The 19,369-nt window shown below is 31.6% G+C and overlaps 1 protein-coding gene across 3 annotated transcripts in view; it reads left to right on the top strand.

Moving 5' to 3' along the window:
- The window catches only part of toy (twin of eyeless), a 209,108-nt gene extending 191,393 nt beyond the window's left edge, over positions 1-17,715 (top strand). For 2 of the 3 annotated variants that reach the window (XM_014422067.2, XM_024364241.2), the window contains exons 7-9: positions 11,217-11,398; positions 12,020-12,195; positions 15,907-17,715. In XM_014422067.2, coding sequence (XP_014277553.1) covers positions 11,217-11,398; positions 12,020-12,195; positions 15,907-15,995 — 447 coding nt within the window. In that variant the 3' untranslated portion in view covers positions 15,996-17,715. The remainder of the gene's footprint in view (positions 1-11,216; positions 11,399-12,019; positions 12,196-15,906) is intronic. The other variant, XM_024364245.2, reaches the window with a different exon arrangement.
- The last annotated feature ends 1,654 nt before the right edge of the window (positions 17,716-19,369 follow it).

Here is a 19,369-nt window from a genome sequence, read left to right as displayed (position 1 = left end):
ATATATAGAGAGAGAGAGAGAGAGAGAGATAGATCTTAAATAATCAATAATTTATTTGGGCATTGAGTTTTGTCTATCTTTTTATTCTATTAAAGAGCAAGAGTATTAATTACTTGTTATTAGCATTTGAGAAACAATACCTCTCTTTTCCTTTCTTCATATACTTTTATAATTACTTATTTAACTATTATGAAACAAGCATTCCTTTCATAACAATGTTCTAACAGATACTGTAAACTGTTGATTTATTTGATTGTCATACTGAATTGATTTTAGATAAGATATTAAAAATAATTAATTAATTAATTTCCCTTATGCAACGATAAATTCTGATGAAATTAATTTTTTTTTAATTTTTTCCTTTTATATATTTATAAGTTTTCATTTACTTATAAATAAGAATTTAATATAAAGACAGAATAATCTATATATTAAAATTCCCTAAGTATTTTTTTTTTCTTCACTTATATTAGAAAATTTCCTTCAATATCAAAATTATACCAACTCAATAATTTAAAAATCCAGTGCTACTAATCACAGAGAAATAAAATGATAAATGTAAATCAGGTAAATAGGAATATAAAAACAATTTTTTATATCAGCAAATCAAAATTTATTGCTTATCAGTGGTTATGGTGACAATGATTGGTTACATTTTTGATTAAAGATAGTCATCCATACCAGAACGAAGCATTTACATGTTTCATGCTTCAAAACACTAAGACATCTCTCAAATCATGTTCCCTTTCCATGTCAAGAACTAGTTGGGGCCTCTGCAGCCGTAGAAATCCTCTTCTATCCAAATGTTCCTTCCATTTTTTTATGAAGCAACAAGCGAATGCTATCAACAAGCAGAATACTACCAAGCCAAACATAATGTATAAATAGCAGTTAACTTCTGAAAAAAAAAATTATAATATCGTTAGTATAACCAATATATATACAAACTAAAATATTCTTAGTCTATATTCTTTATTTCAACAATTTTAACAAATTAAAGCCAAATAACAATATAATAGTTGTTGTTATTTATCTTAATGATTTTCAAATTTCCCCTTCATTAAATCTGATTAATGGTTTCATATAATCCTTTTTTTTGGGTGAGGGGGAGGGGAGATGATATGATACATCCATATGGGAAAAAATAAAATATTTGTTGAACTCACTTTTAATAAGACATAAATATTCGAGAATATATATTCACAACTAAATATCCCACCAAGATTTAGGGGATTGTATGGTGAAGGGCGTATCCAGGATCAAAACTAGAGGGGGCAAGCCATAAACAGGTGGTCACATTTCACCAGGGAAAAGGGAATAAAATTATATATAATTATTGTAGTGCTTTATTAATTATTACAATTAATATTTGCTTGAAAAAAAAATTATTTTTTATTAAATTAATAATTTGTTTTCACTCCTAGATGGGGCAGCTACCCCCTCTTGCTCCCCCGCGCCCATGTGATGGTCATGCTAAAAACACTTTGTATTCCAACATATAATAAAACCAAATTTTCCCCAAACTGTACACAGATGTGTACCGAATATTGTTCTGTAAACATTTGATCCATGTTGGTATAGTTTTTGTTTAAAAAAACCAAAAAAAAAAAACCTAATAACTATTTTAAACAAAATTATTAAGAACAATATTTTCAAAATCTGGAAAAATTATCGTTTTTAACAGAAGTGCCTTGGAGAAAAATTCACCCTTGTGGTCAGCCATGTAAAAAAAAAATAAGTAGAAAAACGCGAATTTTCTTCAAAATATTAATTTTATATCGAATACTGAAAGATTTGTGATTAGTAAAAGTGAGTATTATAATACTGCGGATATTCGGGAATAACGTAATCCTAAGTGTACTTTTGATTAATGTAAACAGACACACCCGGTCGAAACGATGTTCAACAACCAAGTCGACAAAGGTCGTTAGAACTAATATACTAACTGAAAAGAGATTTTAATGATCATAAAATAAATAATCAGGTATTTGATGACTGGAAAAGGATTTCTTTTAAAGGTTGTATCTATTAATGCAACGAATTAAACTAAGCTGTCGGCCACATACTATTCTTGAGATGTTTAATACTTAAATGAATACATAAAAGTTGTCTATTACCAAGTAAAGCAAAGCAATTATCACATTTCACTAAAATAACAATATGACTGAAAATGGGGACTTATTTTTATGATCCATCAAATCAGGGCTCGAAGTAAGTTTTATTAAGTTGATTTAAGTTAAAACAATTATAATAAACAATCAAGACATAAAAGTGGATAAAAAAGGACATGTAACATGTAGTACTCACTCATTTTGCTTCCTCCAAGTTCTTCAGCCTAGTAGGACCTCTCAAGGGAGTGGATGATATATATGGGGTACATCAGCCAATCAAATTGCAGTAAATTATAACGTCATAGAAATTATCGTCTATGAGATGAGAAAAAAAAAAAAAAAAAAAAAGCCCGTGTTTCTGTTATTTGACTCCAATAAACGATGATTGTTATGATAAGGCATCTAAACAGTAAGTGTTTTGTCAGAAAAAGAAAGTATTTATAGGAAATTCAATCTCCCTGATTTTTTTTAATTGCAGTTAGTTTGTTTATTATCACTAAAATTACAAGTTATCGGAAATGACTTTTTTTTCCAGCGAATTTCTCATGAACTAAGGCTCCTTGTTGTCTGGCGCCAACAAAGGATATTATTACAACCTACTAGATAATTTTTTTACTTTAGTCTGCCCACATTGGATCGTAAAAATATTTCTCATTAGCCTTTTGGAAAAAGCCCAAATGAAATGGGAATAGTCTGGAAAATTGTCGAATTTTCATAAAACCTAAAATAAGAAACAAAGTTCTCACTCCCAAATAAATTTTAAGTACCATAAAATTCAACTTAGGAGATATTCAATCAGTGAGATCCATATTTTCAGTGATTCAATAAATTATGGATAACGAAATCAAGAAACTATGCATTTTAATCACAATGACAACAAAATACAAGCTTTGTTCAGACAACAAATTCTGAATTTCATCACACTGACAGGCGCATGGGATGGGAAACCGTCTTTCGCAAGCTTCTTAAACAACGCAAATTTTTTGACAGTTAAAAGTTGTTCTTGGGACAGACATACAGTATTGAGAGTGAAAAAAACACAGATTTGATTTTTTACCCTCTTCTTTTTCGAGTGCTTTAATTCGTTAGGACTTAAGGGCGTAAAACCCAATAGTCATCTGGGTCAACGCACTTAATTTTGTTTATATTTGTTTGTATTGACATGATGACAACTAAACTAACTACCTTTTACAACTAACTTTTGCCTCTTTATCTATTATTTTGGTTACATATATTTTCTTTCTCTCAATTTTATTTTTCATTCCATAATTTTAATTTTTAAATTATTAATAAACTAATATATTCATATTTCTTTGCATTATATAACTTCATTCTTATTTTATTTCCTTAATTATGTTATTTTACCTACTTATTCAATTACCTATGTATACATTTTATTTTCCACTTCTCCCATCACTTTATTTTATTAATTACATTCTGTAAAATTATTTACTTTAAGTCATTCTGTTTATATTTTCTGTATTCATTGGTTGTTATCTTGTTCTGTTCTTAGCCCTGATGAAGGCTAGAAATTCTAGCCGAAACGTTGGCACGATTAAATAAGTTACTCCGACTTATTTGTGTTTTAATTTGACCGCACCCCCCAACCATCTTCTCCTCGTATGATGATAACTAAACAAACTTGTAGTAGGCTGTTTTATTGATTGAAAAATGGCCGAAATTGGCATGTTATAATGCTTGATCTATTAGCAACACTATTGATCATAATAGAGGGCCCCACGGACCGCGGGGTCCAGTGGACCCTTAGTGTAAAGATGGTACCATTTGTAAGCAAACCACAATTTTTTATGCTCATGCCAAACACATATAAAATTGACGTCCCTTAAACTTCGACTTATGGAGATTTCTATGAACACTAAATCTAATAAATTCGTTAAGATGTAAAATAGTAGACATTAATTAATATTCAGGTTAACGGTACGATCAATCATTCCTGGGACAGTGTATTTTCCTTCGTTGTAATTCTTGGGTATTATTAATTTACTGCCTTTATGAATCATGTTACAATGTTCAATTAAAAATTCGTTTTCAGTTTTTTTACTCGTCATCACTGTAGCATAGAGAACAATTAACAATCAAACTGATTGTTAAATAATACGTTTTATGATTTTTTTAATAATTAAATCCTGAACAAAATTAGTGCATCACTTTTTTTATTCTCATCATTGCATCATACCATTCACTTCATTTCAAAAGTAAACAAACAAATATAAAATGCAAAGATTTATCGGAGTATATTTATTAGAAAAAAAATTAATTAAGCATATACAACATTAAAGATTTATTGGTGAAGGTTTAACTCATTTCCTAGATAAAAAGAATTCAATCAGTATAAACCTATTCACCGGTGATTATTCGCTTAATTTTTTAATATATTTATTGGAATTTACAACTGTACATTTATATATATGTATATACACCTAGTAAATTTGATTTCAGTTTATAATGGAGTGATACAGGCGTGTAGAGAAACTACCTATTGGTAGCACTCTAATTACGTTTTTATATTAGTAGGTCTCGTGGCCATCTTCTTTTCAGGCGCCTCGGAGGATTGTCAGGAATGAAAGAGGAAGCAAGGCTAGAAACTAGGGGGTTTGAGTGGTTAGAGAGTTTAAAATGGAAGGAGTGATATCTGGTTCGGGCTAGATCGGTTACATAGGGAACATTAAGGTCTTTATGTATGATTTTATTTGTGACAAAGTAAGGAGCATTGAGGATTTTACGAAGGATTTTGGATTGTAAGGATTGAATACGAGAGGAATTCGAAGGTTTAGTGGAGTCCCAAAGCTCAACTCCATATGTTCAGATTGGCCTTATTACAGTCATGTAGATCAGTCTTTTGTAATGTGTTGGAAGTTTAGACCGTTTGTCAAGTAAGTACTGTAATAGTCGGAATCGACGTGTAGTTTCTTATCTTTTAAGTCTTGTGTGAGGATTCCAGGTTAGTCGTTTGTCCAGTTGCAGCCCAAGGTAGCGGATCTGTTTGGCAGGAGTAAGAGCAACATTATTAAAGGATACTGTAGGGCGTGTCGACGTTATCAGAATTAAATGAGTGATACCAGATTATATCCTTTGGCTAGGGAGGCAATATTTTTTGGCTTTAACTTGTAGCATGACGGCAACGGCGCAGGTTCGAATCCGACCTGGGAGTTCGACTTTTATTTCTGTGTCGGTACCACGGAATGAAAACTCGCCCCCCTCCCGACCATGGTTAGAATAGGGTGGAATCCTGTTTACAACCCCCCTCCTGTATGTCAGAAATGACCAGGAAGGAGTTCATAAAAAAAATAAATAAAAAGCTAGCTGCTTTGAATTACAATGACAAGCTCTTGTCAAGTAGAGTTCTGGCTAGAACATTGCACGCATCTTTAACTCGAATTTCAATTTTTTAGATTAGTAGGGGTTTTGCAATTCTAACACCGTGTTAATAGAACCCTACGCAATTAACCATTATTAATAAAATGATTAAGGTATGAAAATTAATTTTAATACAAGGTGTTTTCCACACCAACAACAACCTTTCTCGCGAGTTTGAATAGTTTCGAAACGAAACTTCTTAGTTATCTTTTCTCTTTTCCACTTCTTTCCCATCGCATGGAACTCTGAAATTTCCAATGAAAAGTGGTATCTTAAAACAAAAAAAATTAATTTTAAATTTCCCAATTCGAAGCGTCCAAATTAAAAAATTGTCATTAATCTGTCGTCATGTACAATGACAGTAGAAGCACAAGATGTTTTGACAAATGTACAGGTATAAAAAAAATCGTCGCCGATGTAGTTTCCATGATATTATCCAGTGATTTTTTTTGGGGGGGAAACTGCATCTCAGACACTATTAAACTTATAGTGTTCTATCAGGGCTCAGTTTTTAGCAAACCCACTTCACTTTTAAAAAGGTATGAGTAATGTTTATCATGGTGTAGGTAGTTTCCAAGGTATCGAGTGCTGAATGAAAATTTTAGGGTATTTCTTGAATAAAATAAACAGGTCATCTTTTAAGGTCCCCAATTCAGATTTTTAATGTCGATCTAAGTCCAAGGTAAAATATCTAAAAATCAGAATTACACGACCTTTTTCGTTTCTTTTCTCTTCTATTTTTTTTTTCGTTTCTTAGACTTACAAGTCTCTAAGATCTTCACATAGCCAATAAATTTACACCAATGCAAGAAATCTCACCAGTTCACACCTTCATGGCGTCTGATAATTGCCTCCTGTTCGTATTATAGTTTTCTCTTGAAGAATCGGAATTTCAAGTAAATATTGTTTAATTATATCTTTATTTAGTTATGATTAAATCTAATAATAACAAACTATTAAATACGTGTATTCTTGTGTTAAATATTTTATATATGTATTTTTTGTTAATATACCATTTTATCATTAAAATCATTTTCTATGGTTTGTGGCTTATTTTATACTTTTAAAGTCAGATTTATTAGTTTGCGAAACAATGTAGCCTTTTGGCCTATCATGTGGATCACTGAGCGTCCGTAAGTTTAGCACTCATTGCCCTTTTCGTAATTCGTTAACCATCCCGATAACTTTACCAGCCCATTTTATTCACCGCAACTTGCTTACATATGTAAGAGTTTTTACGTTTCTTGTATTTATTAAATTTTCTATATATAGGCACTGTGATATTAACTCTAAGGACTCCGTTTGAATATGGCAGTGGTAAACTATTAATTTCTGTTTCACAGTAGCCGTGAGTCAGCCCTGTGTGTTCGGAAACCCTGTGGGGTCCACCCAGCCTCATCAAGTGGACCCTCTTGGGTCTTGGGTAAAAATCTGACCTTGATTCTGACTTAATCACTTTCTTGCACAACCGTTGGTCTAGTAACTGCACTTCCTTACAAAGAACTGCCCAAATTAAATTACTTCTGGACCTGGTTGGACTTAGTTTCTTCTACATTAAAAAGAAATAAAGAAAAAAAGTTGTAAATTTTGATATTATTAAAGAAAATGTTTTATAGCTAAATTTGTATAAAGCTTTTTTTTTTTAAACTATAATTGATAGCAAATAATAATGTTATGTATAGTATTATGAGTGAAAACGTTGAAAAAGCATAATGTTTATCTTTTGATATAAAATTTCAAAATTAACTTAAAACAAAACAATTATGTGAAACATAGTTTTTAATTTTAGAAACCAGTTAATAATATGCATATATCGTGATGAAATATAATTTTAACAATAAATGAATATATCATAATTCATAATGAAGGGAAATTTGGTTAATCTTGATATACGAATTTACCTGCTCTTTAAATTAGAGTATTTGAAGTAAATGTTGTAGGTTTGATTTCTGAAAAGCGGGTCTTAATATAGGACTTTAAGAATGATCAAGTACCGTAAGTACCAGTTCGTTCCTTTACTTCGATAACTTTTTCTCTACATAGGTCAATAATCTGTGTCAAAAAAAGACTAGCTACGTTAGAATGATAAATATAGATTTTTTTTTGGGGGGGGGGGAGGATGTGACCTCAAAAATAAGTCCACCCCTGGCCCCAAATGGTCTATGTATGATACTTTTTGGCTCACTGTTTATTAAGAAGAGGATAGTTTACTCAATCCAACCGCTGGACGAGATATTACTCATATTTTATATTGTTCCTATAAATAATTTGAACATGTTATGATGTAAACTAAGAAATTTAGAAATAAGTGGACGGTCATTGGAAGCTGAGGGAGGCACAATCTCAGCGTACTACACTACAAGGTTCATGTAACAATCCAGACCGCGTAGCTACTGTTCCCTTCTTTCCCATTTCATAAAATTACTCAAAGAAATTTGCGTTTTTAGTTATAACTCTTCGAAATTTCGCGAATACCGAGTACATATCTCGTTAAATTGATGCATGTATAAAATGAACCTATAATTAACACTAAGTTCCTTGGAGATCGAAAAGACTAAATAGATGCAGTTTTATTATTATATTTTTTTTTGCGAAGTGTTTTTGGGAATTTCAAAGGAAAAAAAATGCAATATTTTTTTACACTATAGTATTTTATTTTTCACGTAAGATGCTTATACAAGGCCGCCGTCGGATAAGTCCTTGGGGAAAATTAATGCATCGGGCTCCCTCCCGTTCAATAATGTTTTTGTCAATAATATTAATATATGGGTCAAGGTGATATTGAAAAAAAAAACATTACATCACTAACGGTAAACAATATAGATATTTATAAATAGGAGTGCACAATCAGAGTACGATGAAAGAGCGTGATATTATTTATTTGCGATTTTTAGTATTATAGGCCCTAAAGATCCCGGGTCCGTGGGGATTTTGCCCCCCCCCCCACTTCCCCTCCCTGACGTTATTCCTGGCACTTATGATTGTTTGGCTTTTCGGCTCTTTATCTCCATCCTTTTCATCTGTTGTTTGTAGGATTTCGGTTGTCGTTTGTCATACCGTACTTTATATCTTAAGAATAGACCTAGGTATTTGTCACTTTCAGTTAACTTAAATCATCCACGAACATTCAAACACTCATAAATTAAGTGGAGAACAATGCATAAAGTGGAGGCAATCTGTTGTGAGTACCTACACTTTGACAACGCTTGGCCACTTTACAGGGATGGTATCCACCACAACTCCTGATAAATTTCGATTACTTTTTCTTTGAAGTGTTCAAAATGAATGATCTTGCTTAGTAACGTAATTGGAGTGTTCTCTACCGTGTTTCTATGAGGCGATCCCTAATTAGGGAAGACATGATATTGAAAAATATTATGCCACGTTGAGTGTCAATTACTTCATCGAAATGAAAAAAGGTCCTTTCTCCTCAAGGATTGAACAAATACGAAAAGCAGTTAGGAGTAGAGAAAGCCTCCGTGTAGGAGCGCGGGGTGGGTGAGCGGAAAGGGGCGGTATTGATTTTCCGTTTAAGTGAGCGGGGCTAGTTCGGCGGCACCGACGAAAGGGAAAACCAACTTTTTCCCCTGAAACTGTCATAGCCAGGGCGTGTAGGGGGTGGCTCCACCCACCCCTCGCACAGGCCAATGGCAGCCGCTCTCCCCAATTAACTAGCCCCCCCTCCAGGCCCAAATTATACAGATTTCCACCTCTCTTCTCCTCCTACTACTATACTCCCTATATATAGCCCAAACCTTTGAATGTAACTTTAAGTTGATATAAACAAAACCTTACATCTTATCTGCTCTCCAGCCTTTTCAGATTCTCAATCCTAACAGGCGTAATTTTTTCTACGGTTAGTAGTATTGGTAGCAATGCTTTTCAATAGGAAAAAATTATTAGATCTCAATGAATCCTCAACTTGACCAAAATCAAATAAAGTAAAATGGAATATGATCCTTATTTATTATTTAGCTTATGCAGCTTGAATGGTCAATGGCTTCGTATCAAAATTGTTTATAATTTCTTGAAATCTTGATGAATGTTAGAAACGCACATGGGCCTAAACTAATAATATATCATCCGATAAAGACATTTCATGCGAACTAGGTGTTACCACTTGCTATGGCAATACAACGAAATATGTATTACTGCTTGCTATAACAATACAACGAAATAGGTGATACCACTTGCTATGACAAAACAATGAAATAGGTGTTACTGCTTGCTATGACAATACAACGAAATAGGTGTTACTGCTTGCTATGACAATACAACGAAATAGGTGTTACTGCTTGCTATGACAATACAACGAAATAGGTATTAATGCTTGCTATGACAATACAACGAAACAGGTGATACCACTTGCTATGAAAAAACCATGAAATAGGTGTTACTGCTTGCTATGACAATACAACGAAATAGGTGTTCCTGCTTGCTATGACAATACAACCAAATAGGTTTTAGCTCTACGAGAAGAAATGAAAGACTACAGGTATACAGATCATCCAATAAAGACATTTCATGCGAACTAGGTGTTAACGCTTGCTATGGCAATACAACGAAATATGCATTACTGCTTGCTATGACCAGACAACGAAATAGGTGATACCAATTGCTATGAAAAAACAATGAAATAGGTGTTACTGCTTGCTATGACAATACAACGAAATAGGTGTTACTGCTTGCTATGACAATACAACGAAATAGGTGATACCAATTGCTATGACAAAACAATGAAATAGGTGTTACTGCGCTATGACAATACAACGAAATAGGTGTTACTGCTTGCTATGACAATACAACGAAATATATATTACTGCTTGCTATGACAATACAACGAAATAGGTGATACCACTTGCTATGAAAAAACCATGAAATAGGTGTTACTGCTTGCTATGACAATACAACCAAATAGGTTTTAGCTCTACGAGATGAAATGAAAGACTACAGGTATACAGATTGCTAACAACCTTAAGATATACGCTTCTACAATTCAAAGTTCGTAGTTAAGTATTTAGTTCGTTATAACAAAAATCATTGTATTTTTCTAGGGGATTCGATTTCGGATCGCTATAGAGGTTAGTTCTACATGAGATCTTAGTAATGAGAGTTTACTGCATACATTTCTACGTTTATGATCAAATTTACGCTGGTTCATTTGCTGCGTCAAATGTCATAAATATAGCTAGTGCTACAATGTCAAATTTATCCAAAGCCCTTATTATTCGTTCTACACTTTTTAAGTTTCCGAAAATATTTATTTCAGTGGTTTTCAAAACATATTGCTTTTGATAACATGCGTCACAGTGGGGCCAAAATTCTGAAACTTACTACTCAAACCCAAAATTGTCGTTTATAATTTATGTAACAAAAATATGATGTAAGAGTATTACGTAATTATTACTTTACGTAATATAAAAACGTCTTTCTTTATATAAAAATAAAACCTGATCGATTGGGTGGCTCCTCCCCCCCTCCTTCTCTGGGGCCTGGATTGCTGTTAGTTGTTGTTTATAAAAACAAACGTTTTAATTTATACTCAATAACTGGATTTGAATTTTTTGTATTTTGGACAGGTTTTAGATCATTGGACACTTTTTACTCCATCTTCTGGATCGCTCTTTTTCATTCGTATGAGTCATCCGGTTTATACCGAGCATATATTTTTAAATATATTATTTTGCCTCTCTAATTTCGTTACAAATATTTTATGTGATGTTTCAGGTATGGTTTTCGAACCGAAGAGCAAAGTGGCGGCGAGAGGAGAAACTGAGGAACCAACGAAGGGCCGGTGAGCCCGCAGTCGGTCCATCTTCGAGTCCTCCGCGGCTCAACCCAGCCGGCTTCAACAGCATGTACTCTTCCATTGGGCAGCCAATATCCACTGTGTCCGCTGACTCCTACAGGTCAGTATTCATTTTTTTGTTTTATTTATTTTTTTATATTAATCGGCAACATTCAGAGAGGTAACATGTACATTAGTAACTCCGTGACTTGTTCTTATTATGGAAAAATTGTATATAAAATATTTTGTTATTACAAAGTTTTTGAGAACAAACATCCAGAGAGGTAACAAAATGTACTACTAATTGTTTCCCAACTAGACAAAAAAAAAATGGATGGTTTTATATTGGGTTCAGTTATACTAAGATGTTCTCACTTTCAGATGATAGAAGCGACTTTATTACTTCAGCTTGGTGATAGATTTTTTTTTTTAACTTTATTTATAAATTCACTCCTATCTTCAGATTAAAGACACACGATGATAACTAAATGGTAACATGAGTGGCATGATAGAGAACGGTACCTCCTCTTGACTTAAGTTCAATTCGTTAGTTAGCTAAGGAGATCCTTTATCCAGCTCCTTTTTAGTCTTCGGTAGGTGTTGTCGGGAAAGTTCTTTCGAGTCATAACTTGTACAAATCTATTGGATTGGCAGTGAAGTTTGTCATGGAATGTATTTTATGATGTTTTAATGTGGTCTTGTTCACTTGACCTGAAGATGAAATAATTTTTTTTTTTTGCAGCTCAAGTCTCTCATCGATGAGCAGTTCGTGCTTGCAGCAGGCGAGGGAAGGATACCCTTACATGTTCCACGACCCCCTCCACTCCTTGTCGACTTCCTACAACAGCCGAGTCTCCTGCAACCAGGCTCCACCCTACTCGACCACACCCGCACCTGCAACACCAACAACTGGTACAGGTAATCATTCATCTACCGTCACAATGATTAGTTGTCTCGAGGTGTCGCAATTGCATTTCGGATGCTGATTTACATACTCGAGTTCAAAAAACGGGTTCGAAACTGCTGGTTCGGTGGTTAATGTATTTGATCGCTTTTGACTATTTTTGGAGTTATAAATTATAATATAATTGGCCCTAAAAGGTACCTTCTGGGCTCTCCATAGAGGCATAACCTTATGCATAAGGAAATAAAATAAAACATTTTCCAATACAACAGCAGTTATTCATATTATGATAAATTTTTTTTATATTTATTACAAATATGTTTGTATCATGAATGTATTTATTCATACCTATAAAAAAAAAAAATGATTAGTAAAAAAATAATCTTTTTGATGAAATCATAAAATATGCGAGCCTAGCCTAAAAAAACACTGCGAAAAAATAACACAACGAATATGAGATTTTAACAGTTCAATTTTTTTCTTTACCACTTACCTGCCCATTTCTGGCATAAGAGGAGTGAGGATTATCCTATTGGTAATCAACAAAATTCTGACTAATTCTAATTGGTAATTATAGCCAGAGTGGGAAAGTCAAGGAAGTTTTCTTTGTTTTGGACCAGTGTACGAATTAAAAGTCGATCTACTCAGACCGAAACTGCGCAGGCTGCTGATGCCTCACCAAACTTAGCTACAAACCTTAAATCTTAACGGCAGCAAGATGTAGTCTAAAAAAATCATATCAAACGTCACATAAAAATCGTTCATTACTTTCGAAGCTGAAATAAAAAAAATGTTAACAATCTAAGTTATTTATTAGTATATATCTAAGTTATATATAATCCACTTCAGAGTATGATTTGAGGTATTCGTAGATAAATTATAAATAAAAACACAGCTTGAATAGGGAAAATAACTGGATGTACTTTTCAATAATGTGAGAGAATTTGATTTGTTATAAGAAACAAGTTGAGGCTGAGATTGGTGTAAGCATTGAAATAAAGAGGCTGCGAGATTATTTTTTTCGCTAAGCAGCTTTGGCGGTGTTTAAGACAGCGATCCCGGCCTCCATCCAATTGGGTACCTTTATCATTCTTCTTCCGGCATGTTGATGTCTTATGTTCCGGCCAATTCTCCTGGAAAATAGCTTATATTTTTTTCAATAAGTCAAGCTTTCAAAGTACATGAAATATCCAGGACAACGAAATTAGATGAAAATCAAGTATTTAAATGGTGAAAATATTGATGTAAAGTAATGTATAAAGTGAAATGTTTTGACGAGGAAAACATACTATTATACAAATGTCTTCGAACTTGAGGGACATGATAATGGCTACTATTATTTGTAGGAGGATGTGACGGGCGAACACGTTGGGGCGTCCTAGAGAGCTCGGGTCGAAACGGTGTGGTTTCTATCCTCACTTAGGGTAGTCAATATTTATTTCTCATTTTAGTAGAAATATGCAGATAGGATTCGGATGGAACTAATTCCCACAAAGACAGGGTTTGAATTGAATGGGTCCTCGTAGGTTTTTTTTTTTTTTTTTTTTTTTGACAAAATATCATTAAAAAAAAATTTGAGTGAAAGCATAGGTGTTGCTCCTTTTTCATTCAGCGCTCAATATCTTTAAAGCTTTATCTACCCTATGTTCAAAAATTATGAATGTTTTTTAAATTTATGATTAATTAATTTTTGCTCTGACAAAGTGTCATTAATTTTTGCTCTTTAGGTTCAATATTTCCCAAATATCCAAATTTTTCCTCCAAATAACGAGGAATCACATTTTTTGAATTTATTTTGGCAGACGGAACTGTCTCGAAAAAATATAATCGTTAGAAATTAATACATTTACCTAGTTTAATTTGAGTGTCAGTACGTAATATCCTGTGTACGTGTAGTTCTTAAGATAAAGTTTTTGAGTTTATCAAAACCGTATTTTTTTTTCTAAATATAAAAAAAATCAACGTTTTGAGAATTAATTTTGGCAAACATCATGGAAACTGCTACTGATACGAAAATATTGACTATAACCACTGTTTGATGCATTCCACTTCAATTCGAGTGCTAATAGGCATAACAAAGTCGAATAGTTCCTGTGATATTTCTAAACAATATTTTCCACCAACAGTTTGTGAATTTACTTAGGCAAAATATTTCAGGGTCTATTAGATGATATTGTTTCAAACTAAGCACTCTAATTAAAGCTAGGTAAGTACAAAATTACAGTTACAAAATCTTGTTTTCCTGATATTTGGAAAAAAAATGCACTATTAAACGTAAATAGCTCTACTAGGGTTCAAAATTTTAGTAAATTTACTAAAAAAAAAGTTTTATTATTAATTTTTATCGTACGGTAAAGATTATTTATTTTTGTGTTTTTAAATCAGTATTATATTAATGTTCAGCATGAAATGTTTTGTGAATCGATATCAGACAAGATTTTTTTTTTAAATAATTCTTGGAAAAAGAAATTCAAGATGGTGTCCAAAAAACAAAACAAAAAAAAAACATTTTTCTATACTTTTATGTCAAAAATATACCAACAACGAACAATAAAATTCATCGTTGTGGGAATTTGTTCTACCTACTTTTCCTTGTATTTCCTCTACTTATAGTACGCATCAGCAAGTAGACGCCAGGGGTTCGGAAAAAGACAGTTTGAGATTTAAAGGAAACTCAGAAAGAAATATCCGATAGATTGTCAATATTTGATTTTTTTTTAAATGTATTTATTGAAATTTACAACTGTACATTACAATACATTCAGTAAATTTGATCTCAGTTATAATGGAGTGAAACAGGCGTGTAGAGAACTACCCATTGGCAGCACTCTAATGACGTTTTTACACTAGCAGGTCTCGTGGCCATCTTCTTTTTAGGCACCTCGGAGGATTGTTGGGAATGGAATGCAAGGTTAGAAACTAGTGTGTTTGGGTGGTTAGGGAGTTTATAATGGAAGGAATAATATCTGGTTCGGACTAGATCGGTTACATTAAGGTTTTTATGTATGATTTATTTGCGACAAAGTAAGGCAGGTTTACGACGAAGGGTAAAGGTTGTGGATAAGATGGGATTTGTGGGAATTTATTTTAATCCTTCAATTACGACAATTTTCTTCGAGGGCTGGGATTGTTGAGTTTGGGATGCAATTAATGGGTTATTATTAATTGCGAGCACACATGATTTGAAATTTAAAACCGTCTCAAATAGTTCTAGGTAAGGCTTTTATTTATGTTGATATATAGTAACTATGTTTTAATACCATTTATTAATGTATGTGATAATAATTGTAAGCAATATTCCAATTTTTGACAGCCATGCCTCATATGTTACATAAAATAGAACGTTGATGGTATATTATTATGTAGAGTTTAAAATCATCAAAATTTTATTGCTAATATTTTTATATTAATTAATCTAAATAAGATTCAAGTAATCAACACTAGCAATTCTTTCAATATATAGGTGGTTCAAGGTGTGTGTAACTATATAGTTTTTTTTTTTAAATTGCAAACTTTTATTTATTGATAATATTACAATCTACCACAAGTTTGGGCAATGGGTACTTGTGATAATTAAAAGTTGTACACTTTCATAAAAATAAATAAAATCTCTATATGTATTTAAGAAGAAAAATAAAACATAGTAACATAGCGACAAGTTACAAATGAAATAATTGGATTTTCCTGCTACTTAATGATTTTCTAACTGATATCCTTTTATACAGGTGTGATCTCAGCGGGTGTGTCCGTCCCGGTACAAATCCCAAGTCAGACTCCAGAGCTGCCACCTGGATATTGGCCCAGGCTTCAGTGATCCCAACTCTTCGGCTTTCACCACCATATCCTGATGGAGGAAGCCCACAATGATTGAAGTCTTGTGTACAGTTTTTCCAAACATGAATATCCCGGTACTATAGTGTGGTAGCTAGATCGGTAACAGGGTGTAAGTCACCAAACACACAGTTCAGGATTCTATTTTGTTAAATATTTACAATAAATTAAAAGGCTCATACTAGTCATGAGCAAACAGAAAGAGCAATAATATTACATAAAGCTGTGAATCATTGCAATGTTTGTTGCCAATGGACATTAAACGTTTGTAATCTCTTTTTGGGGTGTTTTAGAACAGTAATCTTTGCAATGATCATTTCTATTTTCCAGTGATAGGCGATCTTTGATAGTGTAAAGTAGTGTAAAGTTGAATTATCAAATATAGTTTAATATAAGTAGACATAACAGAAATGTTGACTTGTTGTGTTCGTGCGGTTGGTGGAAAACAGCATTGTCGTTTTAAGGCTGCTAAAATAACAACCACAGATATTTGTAACCATTCCATTGTTTACGACTGGATATGATTCGAAAATCATTTCTTGATCATAGCATTGATGCTTATTGCAGAATCAGATATGTAATTAAGAGTTGACCACTTTCACTTTTCATACCTATACATTTCACCTTTGATAACATCGTTCAAACTTAAGAGTAGAACTACTACGGGAATACACGCAACGATTTCTTTATAGTTTTTTTCTTTTTATAAAACCATTTGTGATTGTTTGATTAAGAAACAGTTTTTATTTATTTATTTGTTTGATTTTAAACAAGAATTTTCTTATTAAAAATAATATATTTACCATAATTTGTTTATATAAAAATATTACAATGTCACATGATCTTAAAACCTTGGTATAGGTTTTGATTCAATTATCATTCCAGAAACAACTTTGTTTTCTTGAAAATTACTCACCCAGATCAACGTTATCTAATCGTGTATCGCTATTCTCGGTAATATTAATAATTAAGCTGAAAAAGAAAATTAATTTCAGGAAATAATAAATAACAGATTTTTTTTTCTTTTGTTTCTGGATTTTACATTACAAACTATTAGTTCTCAATTCACACAGTTATCGTATGATTGCAGTATAGTTTAAGACCTCTTCAAATTAAAAATATATATTGATAAAACAAATTATGATTTCATTAAAAATATAACAATAATACCAACTGAAGGAGAAAGATAAATTGCCTTTGTTTTTACAATTGACATAGATGCTGGTGAGGCATATACAATTCATATTGATTGTGCAATCACATAACAGAAGCTATAACCAATAAATGCTTGTCTGTATATGTCTCTAATCAGAAAATACACGTAAATGTTAGATTTTATGTGAAATATTTATTTAAAACCAGCTGTGTGAACTGTTCTGCTTTATTTCTCTCCTATTCTCGAAAAATAATTTGTATCACTAACCATTGTTCAATTTAAACACAAATCTAAAAACATAATATAAGCAATCACAAAATATTGAAATAACAAAAAAATACACTCAAAGTTCGTTAATTGAAAACTTACTTAATTAGAGTTAATATTTCTGTTAGTTCATGTTGCAATGCTGAAAATATTGTCAAATAGGGAATATTAAATTTTAGTAAACGGTAGATGTCACATTTCTTTCTTGTCTAGTTCCGCTATATATTTTATTTTAATTCGATAATAGTTTCAATTTGATAACTAATCGATACGTTATCAATCTTCCATGTCCATTCATTTATTAAAATTAAAATAGTGTTCCATGAAGAGTATAAGTATGTATATTTTTTTGCAATATAAAATATTAATATGAATATAAGTATGCTTAGTATTGTAATTTTAAAAAAAAATAAATACAATATTGCAAAGCGTAGCAAAAACCTTTGTAATTTCAGATGTTGTGTATTTTTGATCTATTATATGGTGTATATTATTTAGGTGCTTAGTTGATGTGTTTTCTTTTATGCTTATTTATAAAAATGCGAATTGATGTTCCTTTATTGTAAGATTTTATTAGTTTCTGTAAAGTTGTGTCAATAGAAGGCGTTTTCGTCAGTGTAAGTAACGTTGATGTATAATTACTGGAGAAATGCCTGTGAATTGTAATGATAAAAGAAAGCTTCGAAATATTGTTCTGTACTTTAGGTATTATGGATCAATAATGTACTACAAGACATTTTATTTTTCTGTATTTATCAGTTTTAAGAAATAGCAATGACTTAATGTGATTATAATAAATTTAAAGTGATGTTTATAAATATTCGAATTTTAAAAATAAGTTTGCATGAATTATGTGGATTATTACCTGGTTTGCAAATTATTTATAAAAATATAGTGTAGTAATGGTTCTTTTATTCATATTTTTAGAAATACTTTATTGTATTTGCGTTTGAACATGATGGACTCTTTGTGAAAAAAATTGATTTTAGAAAATATATTTAAAAAAATTATGTATATAACAAATAAAAAAAAGTTTTGTTAATTATTTTGGCATTTCTTCAGACTTGAAGCGATTCAAAAGTTGTCATTTCATCTTATTTATTTTCAGTAATAACAAGTTTCTAATGTCTTTATTTTATTTTTATGTACTGCTCTCTTTAACAAAAAAAAAAAAATTAAAAGATTCGTTTCATCAAAAACAGCACTTTATCAAGTGCTGCTCAAATATGCTGATTTGTAATTTCATATTGGCAGTAATATTTTTATACAAGTGAAATGACAAATAATTTACCTGATAAAAATAAAAGGGATTGCTCCCAATCATAAAATACAAACATTTGTGCATTTTTACAGTATTTCTATCATTATTATATTAGGAATAGATTCAACAGTTTAAATTTTTAAACTAAAAAATATCCGTTCAAATGTATAAATGAAAATTTTTTTCCATAACTGAAATTCAAAGGGCCAAAGTGCAAAGTTTTACTCGCTGTTCATTGTTATGTATTAAATTGTTTTAGTGTCTTCATCAACAATGTTTTGTGAAATACTAACATAGAAGTAGTTGGTAATTTATAATTTTATTTCTGTGATTTATTTAACGCCATATTTTATGATCTTTCTATTTTTAGTATTAAAACCAATAATATTAATATGTAAATGTATATTCTAGAATAGATTCTAAAAGATTAAGTAAAAGTATTAAATAAATTTAGGATATTTCAGATATAAAATTTATCTTTTGATCTATGTAGATTTTCTATACCTTATAACGTTTACAAAATATTTTCAAATAAAATTGTATTTATCAAAAGCATTTTCCCCTTACTCGGATCTCCAAGTTATAAATTTCAGATGTAACATATGGTCTTCAAATTTGAAGGTTTTTTTATTTTTTTTTTTATTTTAATTTAAAACTGAAACTTTGGTAAGTT

This window comes from Halyomorpha halys, unplaced genomic scaffold (genome assembly GCF_000696795.3).
Source record: "Halyomorpha halys isolate HHAL.00 unplaced genomic scaffold, Hhal_1.1 Scaffold354.1, whole genome shotgun sequence".
NCBI lineage: Eukaryota > Metazoa > Arthropoda > Insecta > Hemiptera > Pentatomidae > Halyomorpha > Halyomorpha halys.
This window is presented reverse-complemented; position numbering and strand designations above follow the sequence as displayed.